We start from the raw sequence: 24029 nt of genomic DNA, 5'->3' as shown, positions 1-24029 counted from the left end.
AAAAATAAATAATTTTAAATAAATAATTAATAATAAATAATAAAAACATCTCACTAACTTTATTTCCAAATAAATTTAATATGTTAACTATGTTTTCTATGGTTTTTGGGGTATGATTGGGTATCGTTACTGTTATTTTATTTTATGTGCGGCCCAAACCAAATTTTCATCTTCTAATGTGGCCCAGGGAAGGTGAAAGGTTGGACACCCCTGCTCTATATGAAAACGAAATGCAGTACTTTCTTTGTTTAGGATCTACTGAGCTTTGCATGTTTAGATCAGCTTAGTACTAACGTTCATTAATATGTTACTGCACTGACACTGAAAGACTGTTCTGGAAGTGAACCCCATATGCTGCATCTCCAGAGAATCAATCACATATTCAACATTGCATTTGACCTTGTTCTGTCCTGTTTTATCGAAGTGTGCAAGTGCAATTTTCTGAAAGAACCTGTCATGCCCCTGGTGGAGACTGACTCTGAGGAAGAGGAGGAACAACCAACAGGGAGTGGGAGTGTGGCTCCAGAGGTGGTGGAGGAGGCTGGGGAAGAGCAGAGGCCGGCTGAGCAATCAGAGGAGGATCCAGGCCCATCCCCTATCCATCCTAGGTCACGCAGGGAGGAGTGGATCAGGGAAAAGCGAGGTCTACTCAGGAGGAGATTACCATGATCCTCCTTGTGGCTTGCAGCTGGGAGCTATGTATATAAGTTTGTAACTACGCAGTCAGAATTGCTGGAGTCAAAGTTTAGTATTTACTTTGAAAGAGGTTTATCTTTGCTGGCGTTCTTCCCATGGACTCTCCTCGGTTATTTTCCTGGAGCTTATGATTAGTTATCTTGGCTTGCTTTGGAACTCTCGTCAATGCGGTTTGTTTTGGTTTTCTGTTTGCCTCATTATTTACTTTTGTGACTTTAAACTGTGTCTAATAAAACAGTGAAGTTAAGTTGAAGGCCTTGCCGGACTTTAATGTATGTTTTGGGTTTTGGGTTATTTTGAGAGATTACGAGTCATCACAGAACCAGAGAAGTTTACAATACTATTAAAATAGCCCCAAACATTCACGTGTCAATGTTTTAATATGCCTCTGACTCTAAGACCCCAAGGCTACATTTCACTTAACATCTTCAGTCTAATTAATCCATTTTGGCTGAACATGGATATATGGCAAAAGACTATTTGATACTTATTTTGTATACATGTGCTATCAAATTTGCAGCACTTAAACAAAGTATATATCAATCAAAGAGGTACAAGAGATGGATAGGATAATGAATTTCTTAATATATAGGTATTCACTCAACTCCAAAGCTAAACTTTAAAAAATGTATGCACAGTAAATTAATCAGGAGTGAATAACCCAAGGAGATAGATAGATAGATAGATAGATAGATAGATAGATAGATAGATAGATAGATAGATAGATATTCTTAAGTTTTCGCGGGTACTTACATGTATGGCATTCAGCTTTGTTTGGGTATTTTCCCACGTCATTGTAGTTGTGCTTTTAAAGTTGTAGCAACGTTTCGGCAGAATCTCATCTGCCATCAGAAGCCTGAATGATGGCAGATGAGATTCTGCTGAAACGCTTGCTACAACTTTAAAAGCACAACTACAATGACGGAAAATACTCAACAAAGCTGAATGCCATATATATATAATATATATATATATATATATATATATATATATATATATATATATATATATATATACATACACACACACATACATACATACACATATATATCCCTTTGAAAACCTTTGATGCAGTCTACAAATTTCCTTCAGAAATTGACATCAAAATGCAATGATGATTGTGACAGAAAGAGAAAATTTATTACATATCTAGTAAGCAAATTAATTCAATTAATTAATTCTTTTAAGGCACAGCATAACTTATCTACTCTTCCATGTTGCAAAGTGATCATTTACCTTTTCATTTTTCCTTTCTTCTGTTTTGCAAGCTGTGTTGGTTGGGCTACAAGTCACCAAGCTACTGATGGGCCCATTTCCAGCTTCTCCGTTCAGATTGACTGCAGTGACATTGGGAGGAGTAATTGCTGCTGCTGCTGAAGTGAGAGGAATAATAGGTCTGGCACACTGTGCTCCAGGGATGACATGCACAGGAGAGTGGTGGATATGTTGTGGAGAAACCACCGAGTGTGATCGGATCACAGTTGCTGGGAGGCGAGACGGAGAATTCTGACTTCTCAGTGGTGAGACCGTGGCTGTGGGCCGATCTTGGGCCTGCACAGAATTGTGCACAACTAAAAATAAAAAGGGTGTAAGGAAACAAGAAGGGGGAAAAATAATTTCAGAAACACTGTCAAAATAGAAATGGGTAAATAGTAGGTGATTTTGAACAGTTCAAACTACTAAATTCAGATGGAAAATCTTTGATTATAGCTCATCTACAATACAGAAACAGTAGAAACTGTGCAAAAGCTTACAATTTTCATCTTATATCTTGATTGGCCATATGTAAAACTGCATGCAATTCAGAAATAAATGTAGCCCAAGCAAATATACTCAGGATCATATTGAACTACATTTTCGTGTAATACCTTTAAAGCAAAAGTAATATGGAATATTTTAACTGAAAATACAACATTTCTTACTTGAATATGAATTCAAGGAAGCTGTCTTATTTACACTCCTACTGTAACTATCTATTCTGACAGATGAAGGAACCCAAAATACTGTGAACAACTTGAATTATTTGTGGGGAAGGTCAATCAGATTCATTTGGAATTCTGAGTTGGAGAAGATTATACAGGTGTTACGTCAGTAATTATTTGTTCTACTATTTTGAATTGTTTTTAGCTGTCTAGGCTATAAGGATGTGGATAAGATATATGGGGAGATAAATCCTCCTGGACTCCCTGCGGAAGATGAATTTTGTAGGTATCATTTTACAGTGGTTCTGAATCTTCCTGTCAGGCTGGGTCCAGAAGGTGATACTGGAAAGCTGTGATTTGACACCTAGATTGTACTTACCCTCTTCCATAGGGCCATTTCATTTTATCTCCCATGCTATTCATGTACTGAATAAGGAAGATGACCTTGATGGGGACAGGTGAGAACCATCTCCAGGAACGAGGGAAAAACAGTACATTGAGACAAACAAAATATGTAGCAAAGGCTCAAACATCTCCTTAATCCACATGGGTATAAGAAGGAAAAGAGGTTCAGAATAATCACACTTGCAGGATTCTGTTATTATAGACTCCTGCAATAAAAGTAATCTTAACCTTCTCATGAAGTTGATTTTTGGTCTGATTTACCTGGTAGGGCTAACAGTTCAATATTTACACCAAGGTACTGAGAGAGGCTATCTGGAACTTTGGAATGGGTTGTCATCAATGTGCATTCAATTCCTAGGTAGCAGTCAGTACATATTATGTAAGTTTGATAATGAAAGATGGATAAAAACAAGTCAAGGTGCTATTGGGAAAAAGGAAAGCGATCTCAGGTATTAAATAATGGACTGTTTAGGAAAGAGTTGCATTGTCCCTAAAAGAACAGATTTGCAGCCTGAGAACATTCCATGAATCTCGGCTACCATCAATAATATCTTTGATGAGGAATGTACATGCTTATCCTTGAGCCAGATAAATTTGGCAGGGATTATTACCTTGGATACCTAGAGTACTGTAACATGTTCTACCTGAGGTTCCTCTTAGTAAGTGTCTGGAAGTTGCAGTTTCAGAAAAAGATAGCAGGCTAAATGCTAATCAGAATCAGGGGTTGCTGTAACATTTACACTATATGTACAATACAATAAATATAATACAATAAATAGCTGTTGTTCTCTTTCTTTAATCTCTAGCAGCACCTATCATGCAGTATATAGCCATTCAGAATAAGACCTTTGTAATGAGTTAATCTTCTTGAAAATGTGGGATAACAAGCCACTTATTCTGTGATTTGAAACAGTCCCCTAAAAACCCAAGTCCATTCTCTTTTTTCACTTCTGATCAGAGGGTGCTTTTTCTTTATGAGTTTAGGACAAATCAGTATTTTACGTTAGGAAAGCAATCTGGTGATCATCAGCAAGTATTTCTGAAATGATTCTGAAAAGCTGCTGGAATATATAATTATAATAAAAAAGCTCGAAAGAACAGCATTGTAAAAAGCTTATTATATATGCATGCAGAAATTTCTTTGAACAAAGAATGCCATGTGAGGAAAAAGCCCATTACAGAATGTATACACTCTATTTTTTTAAAAAAAGGAAATTGTATTTCAAGCCTGGCCTGGATGCATCCCTTGTTTTGCATTGCACAATAAACATATTTTAAACCTTATAAACTGTTTTAAAACATTAAAGCAATACATGACTTGTTAAGTAGACTTATCAAGTTTACTTCTTAACATACAGGATGCTTCTTGCTTCCCAAAAGAATTAGTGTAACATCTGTAAGTACTATAGTGGGACTTCCACTGTGAGTAGAGGTAAGTCCTCTACTTACGACCACAATTAAGCCCAAGATTTCTGTTGCTAAGCAAGACATTTGTTAAGTGAATTTTGCCCCGTTTAACAAGCTTTCTTGCCACAGTTATTAAGTGAATCACTGCATTAGTTAAATTAGTTACAGTGTTGTTAAGTGAATCTGGTGCCCCCATTGACTACGCTGGTCAGAAGGTCGCAAAAAAGGATCACGTGACCCCGGAAATACTGTGACGGTCATAAGCAGTGGTGGTATGCTGCCGGTTTGCACCACTTCTAGTGATCCGGTAGTGCCAGTCAGCAGTTCGCCCCGCCCACCCACCCCGCCCATTCCTGTCCTATATTTCCTTTGTTTGTAGCTCAGCTGATAGGCGCGGCAGAGCAGATTGCCACGCCTCAGCTGTTTTACTCACCAGCGCTGACGGTAAGTTGTCATGCTTAAAATTGTCCATTTTAGGACACTCTGCATGCCCGTGTATGCATGCAAAGCATGTACCTACAGAACTAGTAGTAAAATATTTTTATTTCCACCGCTGGTTATAAGTATGAAAAATGGTCACAAGTCACTTTTTTCAGTGCCGTTGTGATATTGAATGGTCACTAAGTGAACTGTTGTAAGTTGAGGACCTGTACAGGATAGCAAGAAAACCAAAATGCGGTTCTTGCAAGCAATAAATACCACATTAAACAATGCAGACCAAAAGCCAAACAAAAATCTCTAATTCCTGTTACTGATTTAGTTCTGAACAGGGCCAGGAATTTGTGGAGGAGCCCCAAGACAGACAGAAGGTTCCGGAGACTCCTCTTCTCTGACAAGAGATTCAGTGGACACTCATGCCTGCCAATTATACCTACCCATTTGCACAGAGCTGCGAGGCTGAGTCACTGGGTGCTGAGAAGAGTATCTCAAACAGTTATTCATCTGTGGGGAGCCTGCTGGCAGCTGGGTCTGAGAGGGAGGGGTGGTGATTGGAACGGCTGGTCTGGTAACAGGAGCAGAACTGGTGAGAGATGTTGGAGCTCCTGGGGCAGCATCTCGAGGGGAGCCTTTGGCTGTTGGAGAGCCTCCTGTCAAATTCCTGGGCTGGTTAGTTGCTGCAGGAACCCTGGAGAAAAAGGAAGCCCAACGTAAGAGCTCTGTGAAAGACGTCAAAGGCAGCATTATTGAAACCAATGATTCCTCATCTGATTAGATTTCTCCTGTGCCATTACAGGTAGTCCTCAACCTACAACAGTTTGCTTAATGACCGTTCAAAGTTAGAACGGCATTGGGAAAAAAAGGACTTACGACCATTTTTCACACTTATGCCCATTGCAGCATCCTCATGGTCATGTGATTTACATTCGGATGCTTGTCAGCGGACTCGCATTTATGACGGTTGCAGTATCTTGGGGTCATGGGGTCCCCTTTTGCAACCTTCTGACAAGCAGAGCCCATAGGGAAGCCAGATTCACTTTAACAAGTGTGCGACTAACTTAACAACTGCAGTGATTCGCTTAACAAATGTGGCAAGAAAAGATGTAAAATTGGGTGAAACTCACTTAACAAATATCTCAGCAACATAAATTTTGGGCTCAATTGTGGTCATAAGTTAAAGACTACCACCTGTATTTGGCACAGCATCTCTTGAGATTTCTCTTGGTGTGCTTATCAAATAAAATAAAGGGCAAGCTTTTTAAGAAGCTGTTAGATACAGGTATCCTTTGACTTATGAGAATTAGAATTGGAAATCCAGTCCTAAGCTATTATGGTCATAAGTTGAGACACTCATACCATGATTACAAGTGATTTTATGCCTTTTTTTACAATGGTCATTAAGCAAAAGTGGTGGTTGTAAGTGCAAATTCATTCATTTAGATAGGGTTCTCTTTATTTTGCCAGAAACTGGCCAAAACATTGTGAAGCATCAAAACTAGTTGCCAAGTGAGACAGGGAGATGATTTGCAATGGTTGGGGAATAGTTTACAGGCTGTAAAACACCCACAGCTGTCACAAATGTTATTAAACAACCAGTTATAAGTTGAGGACTACCTGTAGAACAGCACATTATGTCTCATGAGAAAGTAGCCACAGAAGCAATATGTATATAATACAAAATATGCAACTTTAGCTCTTTTATAGAGAGAAAAGCTGGACTGAAATTCTCACTTCTGGTGTTGAAAAGAAATATAGGCTGCATTAGTACTTGCATAAAATTTTTTATTTGATCTCTTTTAAAGAAAGCATAAACTATGCCAAAAGTAGGAAGCAGAAAAAATGGGCATTTCAGCTGGTCACCGAATCAAACAGATTTTCTACTTATTTTTGTGTTATTTCTAGCACATGCAGCAGCTTAGATATATAGTCTTTCCCTGCCTAGCTACGAGCAACCTCTGTATCTAGACCACAGTCTGAGATCAAAGACAGGACGAATATGTACTTCACTGTGGAGGTACAAGTGTGAGATCAGGCCTTCAGCATCACAAACTGGTCTTATAACCCATTTGTGAGGATAAAAATATTATGGAATTGAAAATAATATATTAAAATAAAAACAGTGGAGGTGCAACTCTGGCAAGACACATTATTTCCTTCCTTTGGGAGGTGGTGATATCAGATTGTTAAACCTCCCACACTGCTTCTCACCTGGAAACAGGAGTGACATAATTGCCTGGAAAGACGCCACACATGCCATTTCTCAAGGACGTCCCTTTGAACCAGCCATCCTGACACTTCTCGATAACACGATACATTTCGCCCTTACGTAGTTCTAGTTCATCTGTCTTCTGAGGTTTGTAGGCATATAATGCCAAATAACTGTCAAAAATGATAAATATATAAATAGTGAGAGGATAAAGCTGAAGACGTGAATAGCAAGTAAGCCATATTTTGTTTAAAATAAAATTCCTGTTATTTCTAAATTTGTTTATTCAGTAGGGAGCAACTAGAAATTATTAACTAGCAAAAGAATGTGGGAAAATAGAACGGAAAACTCCATCCAGACAGCTACAAGATAATTAACACATTGACAGCAGTAGAATAATAATTGGAAATTTGTCTACAAATTTCAAAAATAGGCTGCCTGAGCCGTAACTAAATTTAGCTGGATACCGATTATCAAAATGAAAAGCAAATCATGGTGAAGAAATGACGTAACAGTCAATTAATCCTATGTAAGATATTTTGCACTTTAAAAATAGGCAGTTGAATTAAAGGACAAATGAAAGGAGCATTTCTAAAATTACCAGAAGTTATTAAAAAAAAACTATAGTTTTTAAATGTCCCTATTGTTATACATATCAGAGGGATAGTCTGATGGGTGGTTTGATGGGATAGGGTTTTCTGGGAGATTGGGACTTGTAGCTGAGGGAAAACACTAAAGGAAAAGGACTTAAAAGTCTGGCCACAGATAGACTGACGGGTTGCACAGTGCTTGGATATCTCTGGCCTTGGAGAAGAGCAGGGATGACATGTAACAGCTTTGCCTTCTTTGTCCCATAAAATCACTTGCCAAGATTCTTTCATATTTTTATTTCAGCCTAAACTCAGATCAACCAATCTTTCAACAAAATCCCAGAACAATCAAAATTCTGCCAATTCAAAATGGTTTGGCAGAAACTCTGGGACATGAAAGTTTCCTTCAAGTTCAAAACAAATATACTGCATATTCTATTGTGTGCATATCCCTTATATTATATATAAAACTATACTGGCTTTGCTAAATTACATGTGTCTTTTTTTTTGTAATTATGGAAGGTGTAAAACTGGAATATCGTCCACATAGCAGCTCAAAAAACATAAAACAAAAACCTAAACCATATAATTCAGTTTGAATACAGGCAATACACATGAGGCCTTAATTTTTCTGCTTCCTAGAAAATATAAGTTGAAAAATAAATGTTGTTTTCTTTTTTAAATTTTGTCCCTGTGTGCAGTAAACATTCTCACCACAAGCAGAAAATAAACAGCAATAATTATTAGACTGCTCATATGTTTTAACAATTCCTTGAGGCACTCTTTGCCTTGATTTATCAAATGCTTCCAGTAGGCAGCATCCTGATCAAATAATTAATGTATATTTTTCACAAGAGGCTTGAGGAATTATTGTCACATTATGTTTTGGCAGTGTATGTGCAGTGAACTACGTTAATTAGCACAAGCGTGTTCTCTGGTTTTAGTATAATCAGTACTAGCCACTTGGAACGAAATGTGAAATCCTCAGCTATCTTTGACTGGCATCAGAGAACAATATTGAACTTGGGGCTTTTTGTGATGCTGGGTGTCTGGATATTATGAGTTAAGTTTCAGTCTACATTATCCAGCACTAATAGTTGCCAGGTAGAATTGCATTCCAGCTTTAATTTTAGGCTAGAGTGGTTCAACTGTGATTTTAAAACCTTCAAATTCTTGGTACTATGATACCATGGTACTATGACTGATGTCATCTTTGTAGGCTTGTTATGAGTTTGTGGTACACCTTTGAAGCGAAGTCTGGTTTTCTAGCGCTTAAGAGCACAAAAGTGCTCATTTTCCTTTTCCTTACGCATATTAAAAGATTCCACAATTTGTGAAGTGGAATATTTTAGACAATTTATAGAAAAAGATAGAGTGAGTTAATTAAACATATATAATTAAGTATCCATGGTAGGTGTTATGTATATAGGTAGTGCTTGTTTAGTGACTGTCTCGTTTAGTGAGAATTCGTGCTTACAATGATGAAAAAGTAACCCACAGTGACCAATCCATTGTATGTTTGCAAAGCAAAGAAAGTTGAAATAAGATCACAAGCTGTCAAAATATGATTTTGTGACTGTTTTGTTTAATGACCTAGTCATAATCTCATTTTGTCACTGCTTTACTTAATGACCTAGTTGTTGGTCATTAATTACATGAAATAAACCTAATGTAGTTGTTAAATAAACAAGGACTACCTATAATGCACTTTATACCTGCTGCTTGTTCTAATATTAGTTTTAGTTTTCCTGTGTTCCTTGTGTAGTTATCCTCACCACTATATGCCACTAAACATTTTCAGTCATATTGGACATTGTGGCACAAAAAAAATTATACATCCTATTTCTCTCTTTAAATGCAGTGAAGACATCTTAGATGTTTTGGATGGAAGTTCAAATGCTGAGGTGATATAATGGATAAGGTTACTATAAAGTTAACATAAACAAAGAAACAAATACAGGGTGAAGGACACCCATCGTCTCCAAAACTAATCAGAATGTTTTTTTTAGAGAATATTCCAGCTGATAGGAAAGGTGTTGGATCCAATGAAAAGAAAACTGAGCTTCTGCTTGGTGTTTTTTCCCCCTTGATTGTGCATTTAGTTTCAATAAATATTTAATTATTCTATTTTTAGTATTTCACTGAAACTAAAAATTTTACATGTACCATGCTAATGTTATAACATCTTTTACTGCACTAAATACATACCTGTGAGAATTTTATTTTATGAATCACTCTACCTAATGGAATATAATTTCAGGTACTAAATTGTATAAGCATATTGTTTCATAAATGGTTTAATACTATTTATGACAGTGGTTCTCAACTTGTGGTCCACGGACCCGTCTGGACTGGCTGGGATGAAATGATTTAAATCTTAAGTCTTAAGTCTTGGTGGTCTGTGGCCACAAAACATATTTAAAGTGGGTCTGTGGTAAAGAAAAGGTTGAGAACTACTTATTTATGATTTTCTCTATTTGATAGGAACAATACCTGTCAAGTAATCATTCACAGAACTATAATAAATAATTTGGAAATTAAAATTTGTGTGAACCTGTGGATACAAGTGACCTGGCCTTTCACTCATCACTTTTCAATTTTGACAAAAGGCTGGTTCATCCAAACCAGTGATAACCATGAGGAGGGGTTCTGCTGACCTTTTCAAACTACAGATAATAACTCCAAAATTATACATTGGTCTTCAGAGCAAAACTCCTGCTTACATATTGAGTGGTAGTTGGACTTTTGATGGTGTTCCTTGATCTCCCACAATTGCACTGGTTCTGGGTCCAGTCATGGTTGCAGATCCAGCTAAAGTAGAATCCTAGAATCAACAGAAGTAGAGAAGAATGTAAGGAATGTCCATTTCACACTCATTTCCCCCCCTCTATTATATGACCTTCAATGTGTTGATTTATTTATTTCATTTATTAGCATCCTTTATTTTCTTCAAGATAGGTTCTTTATCTTTATGCATTCTAACAATGTATTTTTTGCAGAAGAGTCACCAATGGCCAAAGCTACATTGCAAAAAGAAAAAATAATCAGGAAAATCAGTTTTTTTTTCCAGCCTAACATAAGATTAGTCTCTCTATCCCTCAGATTATACTATGCTTAATTTGATAAGAGCCATTATTCATTTTTAATTTCATTTTCTTATTAACTTCTTGTGCAGTATTAATACTTTATATCTACTGTATATTGTCAATTGCTTCAATAGTTATTTTGTATATTACTTTTTATAATCAACCAGAAATCTCTTCAGCAATCAGATGTGAACTACAAAACACTAAAAATAATAACTATTGTCATTCTAACTCAATTTATTATTATGTTCTTTATTCTGAGCTCATATTTCAGTGTCAAAAGGGAAACCAGATCTACTATTGATGAAACATATTATTAAAAAATAAATAAAACAACTTATGCCTTCTCTACTTTCTAACAGTAAAAAGTTGTTTGGAAAAGAGTAAAGTTTGCCCTTTTTAAAAGAATATATTTAAGAAAAGAAATGTTAAAAGCTTTCCTGGCTATTCCTTGCCTGTGCATTTTAAGAGATTGTGCATTTCATTCTCTTTCAATTGATGAAATTTGGACCAATGAAGCCATCCATTTTTTGCCAAATGATTTTACCAATGATTTTAAAAGTTTCCAAAGTTTGGCAAAAAATGGATGGCTTCATTTATTCACTTATAAAGACTCCTGATAGGAAATATATTCATAAATCCTTCTTTCTCTTTATGTCATCTTGTGGGATTTTACAAATCCCCAAGTTAAGATGCATTTCATAAGCTGTGAAGTGTGACAAATTTTAATGCTTCTTTCCAATTCACTGTCTCTTAATCTCAAAGCATCTATCAGTCGTTTACTTTATTTATTTATTTATTTATTTATTTATTTATTTATGTCAAACAATTATTAGATAACAGGTATAAGTATAAACATGGTCATAAATACATGAAATGAATACGAATAAGAAAGAAAAGAAACAATAGGACAGGGATGGTAGGCACGTTTTGGTGTGCTTATGCACGTCCCCTATAGACCTCTTAGGAAAGGGGTGAGGTCAATAGTAGACAGTCTAATGTTGAAGATTTTGGGGTTTGGGGAAGAAACCACAGAGTCAGGAACAGTATTCCAGACTACTTTGTTGCTGAAGTCATATTTCCTGCAATCAAGTTTGGTGTGGTTTATCTTTAGTTTGTATCTATTTAGTGCTCTTGTACTGTTTTGGTTGAAGCTGAAGTATTCATTGATAGGTAGGACATTGCAATACATAATTTGATATACCATACTTAAATCGAACAGAAGGCGGCGTAGTTCTAGGTTGTCTGGTGGTATAAGGTATTCTGCTACGAGAGGAGGAGTGGAGGATTCTTCTCGTAAAATATTTCTGGACTTTCTCAATTGTATTAATATCAGATATATAATGTGGGTTCCAGACTGATGAGCTGTATTCAAGTATTGGTCTAGCAAATGTTTTATATGCTCTAGTTAGTAGAGTGATATTACCGGAGAAAAAGCGACTCAGGATTAGGTTAACAATTCTTAATGCCTTTTTGGCTATGTAGTTGCAGTGGGCTCTAGCACTTAGATCATTTGAGATGAGTATTCCAAGGTCCTTGACAAAGTTTTTGTCATCACTAATGTCTTGACTATTCAGCTTGTATTTTATTTTTTGATATTTTTTTGCTAATAAGTAAGATAGAGCATTTATTTGTTGAGATTTGAAGTTGCCATTTGTTTGACCATTCTGACACATAGTCGAGGTCTTTTTGAAGGGTAGCAGCATTGTCAGTGGTGTTGAATAGCTTTACATTGTCAGCAAAAAGAACGCAGTTGCTCTTAATATAATCACAGAGGTCATTAATATAGAGTATGAAGAGAGTTGGTTCTAGAACACTGCCTTGGGGAACACCACTGTTGACAGGTACAGGATTTGATTGGACGCTCCCAATTTTGACCATTTGTTGCCTGTTTGACAGGAATGCTTCTATCCAGTTATGCAGGTATCCAGAGATACCATAAGACCTTAGTTTTAGGAATAGTTTGTCGTGTACCACTGAATCAAAGGCTTTACAGAAGTCTATGTAAATTGTGTCAATTGCTTTGCCCTGATCAAGTTGTGTAGTCCATATGTTTTTACAGTACAAGAGTTGCAGGTTACAGGACAGTTTCCTTCTGAAACCAAACTGTTTGTTAGAGAGTAGGTTGTTTGTCTCTAAGTGAAGGATAATGGATTGGTTAATAATTGATTCCATGACTTTACAGGTGATACAGCATAAAGGGATTGGTCTGTAATTTTCAACTAGGCTGGGGTCTCCCTTTTTGAAGATGGGGATGACCATAGCTTGTGACCATAGTTTTGGCAAGCAGCTGGTCCTGAAAGATTTTTCAAAGATTATGCTTACAGGTTCAGCTATGGCAGTAGATAGCTTTTTAAAGAAGTAGGCACAAACTCCATCCAGTCCAATAGATAAAGATGGTTTTAGATTGTGTAGTGCTTTTTCAACATTGTCTTCTGTAAAATTGATATGTATTAGATCGTTGTAGTTGTCTGTGGTTCGACTAGGAAATATTGAGCATGATCCATTGCTGTTTACAAATACTGAGCCAAAGAATGTGTTAAAGAGGTTAGCTTTAATGGTGTCACCTTTGCAGTCTTTACCATTTGGTTCTTTTAGGGGTGGGATGGACCGAGTCTTTTAGTTTGTTGTTTAAAAAATTGTAGAAAGCGCGGGTGGAATTGGTGCGTAGAAGGTTTTCCTCTTGTTTAGTGTGATAATTGGTACATTCAGTCTTTATCTGGTGGCATAAATTTTTGTGTCGGCTTTTAAAGTTGGCAACATGACCAGATTTGTTTTTCCGCCAAAGGGATTACTTTTTGGATTGGAGCTTCCTTATTGTTATGGGTAATTTGTTTTTTCTGGTTTTGGGAGTTGGTACATATAGTTTGATGACTCTTTTGACTTCAAGTAAAAATATGTTGTAGTGGTATTGCATCCAGTGAATAGAATTTGCCAATCAAGAGATGAGAGATTGTTGTCTATAAGATCATAGTTGCCTTTTCTGAAGTTATAATTGAGGATCCTGTCATTTTGGTGATTTTTTGTGAGGACATATGTTGAGACAAAAGTCAATCATGTTGTGGTGACTGTTGGAAAAGGGTTCATTAATTTGTATTCCATAAATTGAATTTGAACTGTTGCAGAAGATGAGATCGAGGCAGTTGTTAAGTCTAGTATTGTTCATTACTAGTTGTTCTAGTCCTAGTGTGGTAACGGCATTGTACAGGGTTGTATGAATGGGTTCAGATGCACATTCATTTAGTGTCCAATTTATAAGAGGTAAGTTGAGGTCACCAAGAAAAATAAGAGGGTGTGGGCAGGAGGCAGCCCATGTCAGTAGTGAAATTAGCTTGTTTGCATGAATTATATCATAGTCAGGGGCACGATAGCAAAATAAGAAGCGGATTGAGATGTCTAAGGACAGTTCACAGAAGATAGTCTCAGGAAGAATTGTAGAAAGCGCGTATAATTTGTATAATTTGGATCTTTTTTAGATTTAGAGACTTTTTATAGAATATAGCAACTCCATCACCTCTACGGATTTCGTAATCTGACCGAAAAACTTGATATTCTCTTGTAGTAGTAATGGAGTCTGGAAAAGATGCATTTAACCATGTCTTACAGCAGGCTTGTACAACCCGCGGCCCATGGGCCGCATGCGGCCCAAGTCGCCTCGTAATGCGGCCCAATGCCCACCCCAACCATCGTGCCACAGCCAGCGAGAAGGAGGAAGAGAGGCAGGCGCGAGGCGGGGCGAGGCGAGCGCCAGGCCAAGCAGCAAGAGAAAAGGCGGGCGCCGTCAGAACGCCACCTCCTGCTGTTACCGCCGCCGCTGCTGCTTCTGCCCCGCCGCCACCCCCGCCGCTTCTGCCCCGCTGTCACCCCCGCCGCTTCTGCCCTGCCACTGCTGCTGCTTCTGCCCCGCCGCCACCCCGCTGCTTCTGCCCGCTGCCACCCCACGCTTGCCCTGCCACTGCTGTGCTGCTTCTGCCCCGCCGTCGCTGCTGTTGCCCGCCGCCGCTTCTGCCCTGCCGCTTCTGCCCGCCGCCACCCCCGCCGCTTCTGCCCTGCCACTGCTGCTGCTTCTGCCCGCCGCCGCTGCCCCCACGGCGGGGAAGAAGGCGGCGGGATGGTGGCGGGGCAGAAATGGCGGTGTTGGCTGCTGCTCTGCCGCCGCCGCCCCCACGGGCGGGGAAGAAGCGGCGGCGGGATGGTGGCGGGGGCAGAAATGGCGGCGGCAGAAGCAGCAGCGGGGCAGGGGAAGAAGCGGTGGCGGCGGCAGAAGCGGCGGGGGGGGATGGTGGCGAGGGCAGAAACGGCAGTGGCAGAAGCAGCAGCGGGGCGGGGAAGAAGCGGGCGGCGGCGGCAGAAGCGGCGGCGGCGGGGATGGTGGCGGGGGCAAGAAATGGCGGCGGCAGAAGCAGCAGCGGGGCGGAGGAAGAAGCGGCGGCGGCGGCAGAAGCGGCGGCGGCGGGGATGGTGGCGGGGGCAGAAACGGCGGCAGCAGAAGCAGCGGCGGGGCGGGGGAAGAAGGGCGGCGGCGGCGGCAGAAGCAGCAGCGGCGGCGGGGCAGAAGCCTTCCCCGCCGCTGCTTCTGCCCCGCCGCCGCTGCTGCTGCTTCTGCCTTCCAGTCCTGCCTCATCCAGCCCGGCTATTTGCAGGAGGAGAGGTAGGCGTGAGGCAGGCGAGCTCCCCCTGCAAAATTTGGCCGGAAAATAAACTGTGATAAAAAAACGGTGATAAAAATAAATAATTTTAAATAAATAATTAATAATAAATAATAAATAATAAAAACATCTCACTAACTTTATTTCCAAATAAATTTAATATGTTAACTATGTTTTCTATGGTTTTTGGGGATGATTGGGTATCGTTACTGTTATTTTATTTTATGTGCGGCCCAAACCAAATTTTCATCTTCTAATGTGGCCCAGGGAAGGTGAAAGGTTGGACACCCCTGTCTTACAGACTAATATAATGTCAAATGTGGTTGAGCTTAGAAGGATGAGGAATTCATGCATTTTATTTGCGAGGCTTCTTGCATTAAGTAGTTTGCATTTAAGATATGAAGTAGTGGGTCTGGAGGAAGTAAGGGGTGTGCATCCCTAACGTTGGATGTTTGGGTGATGGATATTGTGACGTGGGTTGAGGCTCTTGTTTTTGATACAGTCAGCACAGTAATCAATGTATAGATTTGTATTACCTAATTCATGTAATCTTTTGAGCTCAGAACATAGTTCCTGGGATTGTACATGTTGCTGTAAGGTTAGATCAGGGTGAGAACGAAGGTTCTTATGGTTGTTGTTGTTCTTTGCAAGTGAATTTATTGAGAAAATGAATTTGCATTTGCTTGTTTTGTTTTTGCAAACAATCCTGCAGAGGCGTAGTATCATCAAGCTGTCTTTGTTTTTAAGCTCAGGACCAACATGGGAAATATCAAGTATTTCTTCAGGGGAGATGGTTGATGCTTGATGATGTTTCGAACATTAGAGATTTCATCATTGTCATTGACCTCTAGACCAAATAAGATGGCATTTGGTCGCTTCCGTTCACACTCAACAGCTTCTTTGATGAGGATGGGGATATCAATATTTGTAGGATTTGTTGTTTTTTGTGGATTGGGTTTTGGTTGCAGTTGTTGAGTAGAGATATGGTCTGTAGATGTTCGTTTTTTAGTGCTGCCTTTTTTTTCAAGGTTTGCCAATCTAGTTTGTATAGTGTCCAGGGATGCTACAATGGTGTCAAGGGATGTTATACGTGTTTCAATGGTATCGACTCTTTCAAACAGGGTAATGTATTTTTCTAGTTTGGGTCTGCATGGTGGACAGAAATTTGGAAAAGCATTGGTAGATGTTTTTTGGAATAGAGCCAATTGCTTGGGTAATCCTAAGCAATTATGGTGAGCGTAGTTGTTACAAAGAGAACATTTGATGTAATCTTCATTCTCCTTTAAAGATTCCTTACAAATAAGGCAAGAGCAAGAGTCTTGTGGTTTTTTTAGTAGGGGATTCTTTCTTTTTAGGTTGAGGTTTTTGACATTGGATTGTTTTCTTGGTATGGTGGGTTTGTTGAGATGGTTTGTTGATTAGATTGTTCAATCAAACAAGGTGGTAATCAATAAAGTAATATTGTGCCAAACAGTCTATTATACTAATCACACTAGTCAATTAATTTAACTAATCAATAATCACCCTAATAATTAATTACACTAATCAATAGTGTAATTAATTAACATTAGTCAATTAATTGTCCTAATCATTAATTTGCACTAAACATACTAATCATACTAATATTCAAAATAGTTAACCAAACTAATCAATAACCACTAGTCTATGATAATCTATAATAATATATTACTCACTATTGATAAATAATTGTAAAAATGAATCAATCATTTAGTAAGATCAGTTAATCAATTAAACAGAGTTATACTGGGAAAAATTAGGTCAGGAAGAGAATAATGGGAGAAAGAGGAGAAGATTTAGTTTCGATGGTCCTGGGGGGTATAGGAAGAGGGCATATATTAGGTTGGAAGTATTGATTAAAGTCTTTTGGCAGAAGGTTACTTTTTACTCATTTCTTCAGATCTTCAGTTAGTGATTTTAGGGAACCAGATCTGTCTTCACACGGATCTTCTTGTCTTTGGGCATATATTAGGCTGAAGGTAACTATGAAAGTCTTTTGGCAGAAGGTTAATCTTTACTCGTCACTTCAGATCATCAGCTAGCGATCTTAGGGATTAGGTCTGTCTTCTCACGGATCCCCTTGTCTTTGGTCAGCGATCTTAGAAATTAGGCTACTGCATGAATTAGCAGGGCTGCGCTCTGAGATCAGGACCTCCAATGTGGCATTTGATGATCGCAGATGATCGATCTTAGCTAATTGTAGCACCAGGGACTGGTACAGGGGCAATAGTGCAGAAGGGCCAGTTTTTAGTTTGTCCTTCTGTACTGGAGGTGTATACCCGAGAGTAACGCTCTACAGAGAAAGGTTGGAAAGAAGAAATATATTGGGTCTAAAATATATTGGATTCTCCCTTCCCCCAGTTAAATTGCAGAACACAGTAAAATGCAGACAAATAACTCATTTGAGTCATACAAATATCTGATTGGCTATTTCTATTGCTCAAATCAGACAAAAAAAATAATAATACTCAGGCCAGAATCAGTCCCTATATGCCATTTATTTGATCAAGGTTAAAGTCATAAAGATTTTTTTAATCATTACCAACAGACTGAATTGTACTGGGAAATGTATTTGTAACTAATGCAGCATCCATGATTTTGAAATCATGCTGAAGAGATTTCATTTACCAGCATATGGGCTTCTTTATTTTGGGATCAATTGCACTGTCTGGATAGACTAGAAAACCAGCCCTATATATACATATTACTATAATTTAATCTAAAGGCAACTGGAACATGAGCCAGTTTTGCTAATCCCTCTTTCTTCAAGGGGAATTGCAATGGCACATTAACTGAAACTGACAAATGATCTCCTGGTCATAGGATCCACCTGCTATCCCTAAAGTAGTTAACAGTTGAGGAGAATCCTCTAGGTTTTCGATAATCACCTTCAAGGATCATCCACTCAGTATGAATATGGAGGCCATCAGCAAACACGTTAATTTCTATACACACAGCAACTCTATTTTGCCAGATTTAGCCTGGTTTCATCTTATTCAATGCCTTCCATACAGAGGTGGTATTCTACTGGTTCGGCCTGGTTCTGCCAAGCTAGTAGCAGTGATGAGCAGCAGTTCTCTCCGCTGCTCTGCTGTTGGGCCCACCCACTTACCCGGGCTTCCATAGCCACCTTTATCCTCTGCTTTTGAAGCGCAGCTGCTTTGCGCAGCACAGCAGAGTGCCGCACGGCAGCTGCTGAAACAACCGGGAGAGTGCAGGCTTTCAGGAGGTAAGTTGGAATGCCTCTGCACCTGCACAAAGTGCATGTTTGCACAGGTGTGCAAAGTGTATGTATGCGCACAAAGCACACCCATCAAGCCATGCCCACCGAACCGATGGTAAAACTTTTTGAATCCCACCGCTGCTTCCATAGCTTTATCAAGAAAGAAACTGGTAATACACTCTATGTATTAATAATATCTAATTTACATTAGCAGATGATATCCCAATAGAATATATGCCCCAGTTGCTTAATATAGATAATAAATATCATTATTTTTCACATGGAACATTATATTTTATATGACAGAAAGAAAGCTATCTGGATACACAGGACAACTGGTTTGATTTCCAGAGGGAAGTGCTACCTGATATATTTGCAATTAATTTAAATTTACTTTCCACCTAATCTTGAGACTCAAGGCAATACACATTGTATCTGTATAATACCTATTCTGGTTAGGTTTTACAATGATAAAATAGTCTAATGTTTGATTGAAAATAATGTTGTACAAATATATTATAACTTGTGTAAATCTTGCCTATTTAATCATAGCCTGTTTTCAAATATCACAATGGAAGAGTTAAAACTTAATCTCTTGTAAAAGATGTTTTGCATAAATTAGGTTGTTTGGGGTTTGGCTTTGCTAAGCATAATATATAAATTTATACTTTGTTTACTTCAGGAAACTTACTAAAACAGTTTAGCCCATTAAAGAATGCTTGCAAGATGGCATTTTGATTTAAGGGCCAATAATCTTCAGAAAATTACATTTTATTGATCTGTGAACATTGTAATCTGTTAACAGATTCTTTGCTTCCCAGCGTATTGACATATTTGTTTAGGAAAGTATGAATTTAAAGAAAACAAATCATAGAATCTAGAAAAAGTAAAATAACAAATTCTTATTCTATTTTGTAAATGAGTTAAACATCTGATTTAGTTTTTAACTAAACTATATAAGGGGGATATGGCCATTTATTTATGCATCTGTCTCCAAAAAAAAAAGAAACAAATGAAAATCAAAATACAAACTAAATGGAAAGTTATCTCAGACTGCAGTGCTGTAAATGTGTTTAGGATTGTGAATATCAAATGGAAGGACCCAGAAGGTATTGGAGCAGAAAGGCAAGAGGAAGGATATCTGTTGCCTTTTATTATTTTCCTGCTACTTCCAGTTGTTACATACACACTAATTAATATTTTCTTTCCCTCCCTTCATTTCCTTTTCCAATGTCATCAGTTGCTTCTACTTAATTCCTATTATCCAACTATTTTCTTTTTTGTCGCTTTTTTCAAGGCCATATTTTTATTAATACAGATCACATCTTTACCTCAATTCTACTACAATTTTACTACAGGAGATAAGGAACAAGGAAAACATCTGAGATTCAAATATAGTGGTTGCTCAATATTCAACCAATAATGGTGACACTTTCCTATGGACCTGATATTTAGGATAAGTTAGGAAGATGGATAGAAAACAAGGCATTTTTATCTGTACAGGGAACCATTTATTGGAAAGACTATATTTTATCACAGTAACTGAAGGCAATGGGAGGCAAATAAATTGACAAGACAACTTTAAAATCATGAATTCAAAGGCAACATTTGGTGGAATGGTATTATCCAGCACATACAACTCAGTAAGGACTTTTTGGACTCCCTTTTCCATTTCTGGCAAAGGATCAAAACAAGAAATGCAAAACTCCCCTCCCTTCCCTTCCCCCAGCTCTCTCCCAAAGCAAAGGGAGAACCAGTTTGAGGTTGTGGTAAAGGCACCAGGGTAGAAGCTGGAAAATTGGGAGTCTTAGTTCTGCTTTTGGTACAAAGTCAGCTGGGTGATTTGGGGCCAGTCACACTCAGCCCAAGGAAGAAAGCAAGAAGCAAACAATTTCTGAAAATCCTACTAAATAATCTAAGCAGTCAGTAAGAGTCAGAATCGATTTGAAGGCATTAAAAAAAAGACAATGTGGTTTTGACAATAATTCAAATGTGGGGTATATATTTTGCTATATGTTGTTCTCTTTGGGGTGGAGAAGTATTAAAGTTAACAATGATAGGTCTTTTCTCTATTGTGCTTTTCCCTGTGTGGGCTTTCCTGTTTTATTCTTAACTGAATAAAAATGGTGTTATCTAAATTTTGAACAAATTTGAAAGTGTTTTCCCTGAATATTGAATATTGTGTATTACAGTAATACCATAATCATTAATGAAAATAATAAGATATTTCATATTCTCATTGCATATTTCTATTTTATCTTTAAAGTAAGAACAATACATTTAAAATTCACCTATAGGCTTTAGTAATATGTGATCCAGTGGCAATATCTCATCTAGAAAACTGACTAATAGTCTTTGAGACTCATGCTACTCATTTCAAATTCATTGACTAGCCAATGGGTCATGCAGTTACTCCAAGCCTTAATGTTCTTAGGAATAATGCCAAAGCACTGAAATTATATTTGCACTGGATCAACTATTGGCAAGAAAGTCCTGCACCCGAGATAAAGCATTCTCATCAAATGTTAATTAACGAAGTGGGAGTTAGGGCATCCAATGACTCCAGAACGCAGCTTTTCCGTTAGTGGTGCAATATATTAATATACACCCTTCCACACACTGATAAAATATAATTACAGCTGCAGATGGGCACACACAAGCTATTTCTTTATTGCAGGAGGTGATAAACATCAATTCTTGCTGTAGATTTATCTAACCCATAAATTACAAAAACATCTGTGGTATTTCTAAGCCTTGCCTCCACCAGGCAGTATGAGAGGCTAAAAAATAAACTACGGCTCAGTTGTTTCTGTGTAGCTGGTTGGGAATATTAAGATCATTCAGTAGTAACGAACAGCATCTGTTTAATGAAACACCATACCGAGGAGGGCCCAAACTGCAGAACTTGTATGAATGAACTTTTCATTTGTCACTTGCGTGATCAGCAGCTTGTCCTTGCCAAGAGAAAGAATTTACATTGACTTTCATATTAGATGAGCAAGAAACGTGCAATACGATTTCACAAATTATTATTATTTTACTTGATAGTAAATGTGATTTAATTCAATATGGTTTCTTCTACGGTAAAAGAAAACTAAGAATAAAGCTGCACAGGTTTGTATTGTTTTTGCAATATTAGTATAAAATTTCTATTCTATAATCAGTGGTTCCAATATAGAAAATCAGTGTCCATTGTAATAAAAAGCCATTTAAACAACACAAAGTATAAATGCAGACATTATTCTTCTGGGTCTACTGGGTTGCACAGACTAGTAGAGAACTAAACTGGGTAGCTCCTCATAGCCTATCTCATTACATGAGCAGTCCTCTTTACAACTCTTCTTTATATTTCTGATTGCGACTAAGAGTTTCAATTTAGGAATGCAAGAAGTTATCATTAGAGGGTGTCAAGATAATTTTAGATACAAGATTTTTATTGTGAAATCAGCTGCATCAATGGCTTAAGCCTCAAACAACCTCCCATGTTTGCCACCAATTCTATCTTTCACACACATCCCCCCAAAATTCTGAAGTTGTGAAAGGCAAAACCATTTAATAGGTGCCTTTGTGAAAGGATTATGTACAGATTTCTTATGTTCTTGTAGGCACCCTGAAGCTTGAAGAATAATAATATTCTTCCCTTAGGGAATTGGTGTGGATGACAGGGATGGACATATTTGTTAATTTCCAGACTTCTTTTTAAGTGTTTCAAGAATAATGTTATTGCAGGCAGTAGTGAAAATATTAGACTGATTCAAAACATTTCCATTTGACTCTATAATCTCAAGGGATGTATAACATATTGGTGACTTTGGATGATAAAAAGCTGCCCAACACTAATTCTTACAAGTGCACTAATGGAAAATTATTCCCCCCCTCCGTATCATGCTAAATATGCCTTCTGCCATAGGTGTATATGAGACATCTTCACATCTATCAGTTTTTTGAGTGGCTAAATTTTTTTTGTAACTTTTCAAAAATAAATATAAAAATGTACAGTTTGCATAACACATGTGGAATAATGCATGTTCAGTTTTTTTTAAAATTAAACACAGAGCCATGCTTATATTATGGATATATGTAAATTTCCACCTCAATGTATGTGATTATATGACCTTGGTGCTTTGTCTCAGTAGGGTTAAATCAACTCAAACCAACATTCTGGGTTGGGGAGGGAGCCAGTTTAATTTGATACAAAAAAGTAGTTTGAACTCTTGATGACATGTTATGAGTATAACTACCATTATTCACAAAACAATATTTATTTGGAAGCGAGAATTAATTGACTCTGTCCGAGTCAAAAACCAAAGAGGATTTGGATTGATTTCTCCTAGTCTCAAACGCACAGACATAAAACTAAACCTTTGCCTTTGGCTTGTCTTTCTTTTAAATATAATCCACATGCTTCTTATCTTTACTCTGCCAATGATCTTCTACAAATCTGGAGCATGTTTCTTGTTTTCTATTGACCAAGAGTTAGTTACATATGGCCACTTCCTTTTATATTGAAAAATCATTACGACAGATTCTGTTTTTTAGTGTTGCTATTGTAATTTATCATTCTGTACAAAGATCTCATCTTCAAAATATATACCTTACAATTGGGAAGTAGGTATTGGCTCTAATTGTGAACAAATGTACTCCCTGTTCAAGATCAGAATTTATTTTGAACACATACAAGCAGTGCTCTAGCATTCTTATCTCTCAGCTCAGGTTATATACTGAGAAGGAGGCAGTCATGCTTCATTATTTATGAGATTCATCTTTGGCCAGAAAAACCTAGGGATTTGGAGCTAGCTGACCTGTGACCTTTCCAAATAGCAAAGAAGAATAATTCATAAGGGGTTCAAATGGAGAGAAGATGAGACATCTGAGGCCTAGGCAAGATTGGTGAGTCAAGTGGGACCTCCTCTGCTGTTCAGACCAGTTTACTTTCACATATCTTCTCTATGAACCTCATGCAGGCTCAGTTTTATCACTGGCCTGCAGCTGTATTATATTCTCAATACAAATCAATTTAACTAGCTGCTAAGAACACTCGATGTGACACACAGTGACAATTTAGAAGGCCGTATTTAAATTTTATGGCTGCATTCAATCACTGGGCATCAAATGTGCTAAATGCAAATTAGGCTGAGGCAGGGCACATACTGATCAAGACAATACAGGTTTTTTACAAAAAACAAACATTAGCAAAATCTGCCACTAAACCTCTTGCTTCCTAGGGCTGCTGGAAGCTATTCTTGTGTTTTTTGTGTCTATAGAAATTAGAATCCATTAGTTTCATGCTTTTCAGACGATAAAAAGGCTTACGAATATTACTTGTTTTCAAACACATTCATAACAGCATAAGAAATGTATGTGCTTATTACTGATAAGCAGGAAACTG

The 24029-nt window shown here is 37.8% G+C and overlaps 1 protein-coding gene across 1 annotated transcript in view; it reads right to left on the bottom strand.

The window, feature by feature from the left end:
* SH3RF3 (SH3 domain containing ring finger 3) overlaps positions 1-24029 on the bottom strand; it is a 208058-nt gene that overhangs the window by 21146 nt on the left and 162883 nt on the right. Inside the window, exons 5-8 of the mRNA XM_026707376.2 lie at positions 10388-10488; positions 7077-7247; positions 5306-5556; positions 1933-2267 (exon numbers count right to left, since the gene is read on the bottom strand). Of these exons, the coding sequence (XP_026563161.1) occupies positions 1933-2267; positions 5306-5556; positions 7077-7247; positions 10388-10488 (858 nt within the window). The remainder of the gene's footprint in view (positions 1-1932; positions 2268-5305; positions 5557-7076; positions 7248-10387; positions 10489-24029) is intronic.

The sequence above is a fragment of the Pseudonaja textilis genome, chromosome 8, assembly GCF_049901715.1.
Source record: "Pseudonaja textilis isolate UNSWEBS1 chromosome 8, rPseTex1.2, whole genome shotgun sequence".
Taxonomy (NCBI): Eukaryota; Metazoa; Chordata; class Lepidosauria; order Squamata; family Elapidae; genus Pseudonaja; species Pseudonaja textilis.
Note: the sequence above shows the minus strand (reverse complement) of the source record. Positions and strands in the feature narration are given on the sequence as shown.